The sequence below is a fragment of the Cherax quadricarinatus genome, chromosome 50, assembly GCF_038502225.1.
Source record: "Cherax quadricarinatus isolate ZL_2023a chromosome 50, ASM3850222v1, whole genome shotgun sequence".
Lineage (NCBI taxonomy): Eukaryota > Metazoa > Arthropoda > Malacostraca > Decapoda > Parastacidae > Cherax > Cherax quadricarinatus.
The window spans coordinates 12840648-12845647 of record NC_091341.1 but is presented as its reverse complement, the minus strand read 5'-3'; the positions used below and the strand labels follow the sequence as shown (position 1 = coordinate 12845647).

General features: G+C 38.4%; 1 protein-coding gene across 3 annotated transcripts in view; it reads right to left on the bottom strand.

Moving 5' to 3' along the window:
- Positions 1-5000, bottom strand: part of LOC128695329 (uncharacterized) — a 525149-nt gene that overhangs the window by 69121 nt on the left and 451028 nt on the right. For all 3 annotated transcript variants that reach the window (XM_070095416.1, XM_070095417.1, XM_070095418.1), the window contains one exon: positions 2944-3122. In XM_070095416.1, coding sequence (XP_069951517.1) covers positions 2944-3122 — 179 coding nt within the window. The remainder of the gene's footprint in view (positions 1-2943; positions 3123-5000) is intronic.

Below are 5000 nucleotides of genomic sequence, written 5' to 3'. Positions count from 1 at the left end.
ATATTTTTTTAATATTATATATATATATATATATATATATTTATATATATATATATATATATATAATAAATATATTTTAAATTATTTTTTTTTATTTTTATATATTATATATTATATACTTTTTCTTTGGGGTTTTATCTTTTTTTTTTGTTAATGACCATATTTTATTTTTTATTAAAACAGGGGCCGTTCCCCAAAGGAAAAGGGGTAAAAAGATTTCCCTCTTCCCATTCTTTTGACGAAGGCCCTTTATAAATTTTTAAAGCAAAATTCCCCCCTCCCTTGGGCGGCCTGTTTTATCCCCGGACTAAATCCGGCCTTTGGGTTTCTGAACCCCTTATAAATTTATTTCACCCTACAAAGCTTAAAAATCCCCTTCTAAAAAATGTTGTTTTTTGGAACTCAGAGGTAACGTTGTTAGGTTTTTGGAAATGACCAAAAAAAAACCAGGTAAATATTAACCCCTTATAGGGGGTAAAGTAAAAAGGTTTGTTACTCTAGGACGTCGGGAAAAAAATAAACGGGAATAAAAAAGTGACGTTAAGGAAAATTTAAACTTATGACTAAAAAATTTTTTTATAGGGAAAATGCAAGGGTAACATTGTAAATTTTTGACAGGCTGAAATATTTATATGTTGAGAATGCAAAGGTGAAGAATAAATCCAAAAACGCAAACAAAAAACCGGGGGGCGGAAAACTCATGGTAAACAATACATAAAAAAGTTTATTTTTAAACAGCGGAAACATGGGGAAGCAAATTTCCATAATAAAAAAAAGTTGGGAACGGATTAATGGGGGTGTTGTGGCAAAAAGCGGGGAGGGGGGAAGGGGAAAAAGGGGGCCCGTGAATTTGTAAAAAGAAGGGGACCAAAAGCATTAAGTTCCGTCCCTCGCTCAAAGGACCAATTAAGCCCCAATCCCCCAAACCAACGCAAAGTGGATACCCAAAAAGGGGACAAGGTTGCAACCCCTTCCAAAAGGCGGTGCCAAAATTTTAAAAAATGCGCCTTTTTTTGGGCTCTTTTAAAAACATTTGGACCCTTTTTGGAAGAAGGGGAAAAATTTCGTTTTTGACCCCCTTTTAGCCCCCAAAAATTAACACTTCCTTTTTCTTCCCACCCAACATGAAGAATTTGGCAAAGTGATATTTATTTTTAAAAAAATTGGGAAAATTAGATGAGGCGGTGGTTTGAAAAAGCAGTTTGATGAATTTTATGTGTTATTAAGTTGGATGGAAGGGATGTCTTATCTGAGGGTGTTCTGCAGTAGGAAAGGGGGTAAAAAGGGGTTGGGGAAAACAAAAAGGGGGGGATGGGGGGCAAAAGGCTGGTGTTAGTAGGGGGGAAAAAAGGGGGGGGTTGGGGGAAAGAAAACTGGTGTTAGTGAGGAAAGAAATTGGGGTTTGAGGGGAAAAGGAAATTTTGTTTGTGGGGGAAAGAAACTGGTTTTGAGGGAAAAAAAGACTGGGGTTGTGAGGGCAAAAAGACTGGGGTTTTTTGAGGACAAGAAGACTGTGTTAGTGGGCAAAAAGGCTGGTTTTGGGAAAGGGCAAAGGAGGGAAAAAAAAGGGGAAAAAAGTGGGGGTTGGGAGGGCAAAAAAAGGGGAGGGAAAAAATGAATAAATTGAGGTAATGGGAAGAATGAAAGAGGACAAAACAATTGGATCAGAAAGGATTAAAACTGAGGTGTTAAATCAGGTTGGTGCGTATTTGTTCAGCCTATTCATGCCAGCAGAGATTGGCTGGCAGGAATGGAGAAAGAGGACAAGTGAGGAAGAATTATAGGTGAATAAGTCTGTTAAATTTACTAGGTAATGTGTTCGGTTGAATTATTACTGAAAGAACTTGGGATTAAATGAAGTAGGATTGCAAGGGAACAAAGAGGATTTAGGAAGGGTAGGGGATGCACAGACCAACTGCTTACATTAATACATAAGTGATCAATACTTTTATAAGAGTAAGGAGCTGTTTATCACATTTATGGATTTAGAAAAATATATGATAGGGTGGGTGGAAAAAAAAATGTGTTAAATGTTGCAAATGTATGGGATAGGTTGCAGGTTATTAAATAAAATAAAAAAATGTGTTGTTTTGCAAATAAACATTCACAGGAATAATATAGCATACACAACTCAAAATAACACGATTATAAACAAATCATGGAACGGCTGAGGGTTGAACCCAAGGCGAGTGTGTCCTGACCTGAGCTTCAGGACTCGCTTGCCATGGGTTTAAACTCCATTTGTATTTTATAATAGCAGGAATATTACAACGTCCACACTGGAGCGGTGTGGAAATTCATTACGATAGAGAAAGTGGGGAAAATGTGGCTCTTTGGCGCTCCATTAACAATGCCAACCTACTTCTAAGTAGGATACATCAGTTTTTAAATTTTAAAGGGGGGGGGGTGGACTGGTAAACCAGTGGAAGACCTCTGTCAGATGACCAAAAGCTGCAATCGGGAAACATCATGTGACGAAGACCCGCGTCAGAAAACGATTGTCCTGTTTCCTGACAAACCTTACCTAACCTAACCAGTGTTTAAATATTGAAGCCGACCAAGTTTGTTAAGTATCTTAGGGAAACTGATTTCTGTTCAGTTTGAACACCTTAACAGCGGCTCAAACTGCCATAGCAATCAATAATTCTGCAGATACATCATGATACAGTAAGGAGTAACCACTTATTGTATAATACAGTAAATAAAATGCTTAGAACATCAAAAACCTCATCAAGGAGGATACCTTGATGCTAGAGAAGGTCTCTTAATCCAAGGAAATGAAACTGCCCTCCTCATCTTTGGATTAAACCTAATTACCTTCCGAATCTCAAGGCGCTGTACGAGCCCCTACAGCCTTAGCGCTTTCCCCTGAACAAACATATTACAAACGCCAAAGTGAATGGTCACTAAAAATTAAACAAAAAAATATGAAGAATAGCTCACATTAAACAAGAAGGTGAAGTTATAAGCGGGTGGGTTAGCACGGGCGGCGCAGGTGAGGGTGGCAGAGTCTCCAGCCCTCAGGCCGCCCACGCCACCCACGCCGCCCAATCCGACGACCTTGCTGCCCAGGCGGCCCTGGCTGCCCCCGCCTTCGATGCTAATGCTGGCCTCGGGCACATCTGCGAACACATTATTCACAAACACATTTAGACATGAAATTAAAGGCGTGAGAGTTTAAAGAATTAGTTACGACTGTTACAATAGTTAAAACTGCAATAATTTTCCAACAATAACAATAGCTACAATAACTACAGCTACTATAACTGCCAGCTACAATAATTACACCTACAATAATTACATCTAGAATAATTGCAGCTACAATAATTAAAACCACAATAATTGCAGCTACAATAATTAGAACCACAATAATTGCAGCTACAATAATTAGAACCACAATAATTGCAGTTACAATAATTAGAACCACAATAATTGCAGCTACAATAATTAGAACCACAATAATTGCAGCTACAATAATTAGAACCACAATAATTGCAGCTACAATAATTAGAACCACAATAATTGCAGCTACAATAATTAGAACCACAATAATTGCAGCTACAATAATTAAAACCACAATAATTGCAGCTACAATAATTAAAACCACAATAATTGCAGCTACAATAATTAAAACCACAATAATTGCAGTTACAATAGATAAAACAGTTTCATAAATACAAATTAATTCCGGGTTGAGGTTTATTATAAATGCTTGAGGTAAGCTGATGTGGGGTTTACTTATTTGTTTACTGCATGCAATATATCTATGGGTGTCTGCAGCGGTCACCAACAGCCTGATTGGTCAGAGACCTGGCTTCGGTTAAATAATGAAAGATCGAGCCTTCGCCATTTAGTGTAGGTTTAGAACTTCGGGAGATATGCATGTTTATCAAGTATATTTGCTTTCGTGGGTAAATATGAGCGCAATACAAGACGTGAAATTTTTAATATGTTAGTTGAAATTGACCCTTGAACTTGAAATAGGATCTTGACCTCCTTGATTTACCCCTGTCCTTGAAATCGACTGTTGATTCCCCTTGATTTTGACACCTTAGCGTAAAAACCGTTGACAACCTTGATTTTGACCCCTGAACTTGGAATCGACTCTTCACCCCCTTGATTCTTAGCATGAAGTCGACATCTTTCCTTGAAATTAGCTCTTGAACTCTTCGAAGTCGACCCCTGACATCCTTGAAACTAACTCCTAACTTCCTTGAAGTTGACCTCCTCTTCCTCGCCTTCTCGAACTTTACTGAGTGCCTTTCTCCTCTTTCTCTGAGTTCAAGCAGTCCTCTTTCTCTAACTTATTATTCTCGCTGAATCATTCTTCAATTCACTCATCAATATATCTTCATCTATGGAACTCTAGTTTATTTATACACCCGTTCACTCATATTTGCTTGCTTACTATCTCATTTTCTCTCCAACTCATAGAAAATTGTTCACAGTTTTCCTTTTCTATAGAAATTTCTTCTAGATTTCTTCTCTTTTGTTTACTCTGTACTTCTATTTCACTCCATCTAACTTCAGTCTCTCCCTTCTTTCCCTATACTTTGATTTCTCTTCACCCTTTCTTCCTCCTACTCTCATTCCTCTTCCTTTCCGGTTCACTCCTATCTCTCCTCCTGCATCTTTAATCCTCTCTCCATACATCCTTTCTTCATCTCACACTGTCATCACTACCCTGTGAGAGTGAGTGAGCGAGCGAGTCTCTCCCTCTTCTCTCAGAGCCACAGGGAGACGATGCACAATACCTGTGAATCCCGATATTGATTTCCAGTGGCTCACTTCAAGGTCAACACTTTAATTAACGTCAGGCTACGCCAGAGAGGAATGTTCATATATTTAGAGAACTCCAAGTTAATCTTCTCTACCTCCGCCCATAAGCAAGATTATTTGTTGTGGTTTTAATCTGGTCTTGATCATCCGGAAATGTGTTTTCCGGGTGTGCATTTCCAGTTTTCGACTGGATCTTTCCAGAGATGTTAGGAGACCCTCTT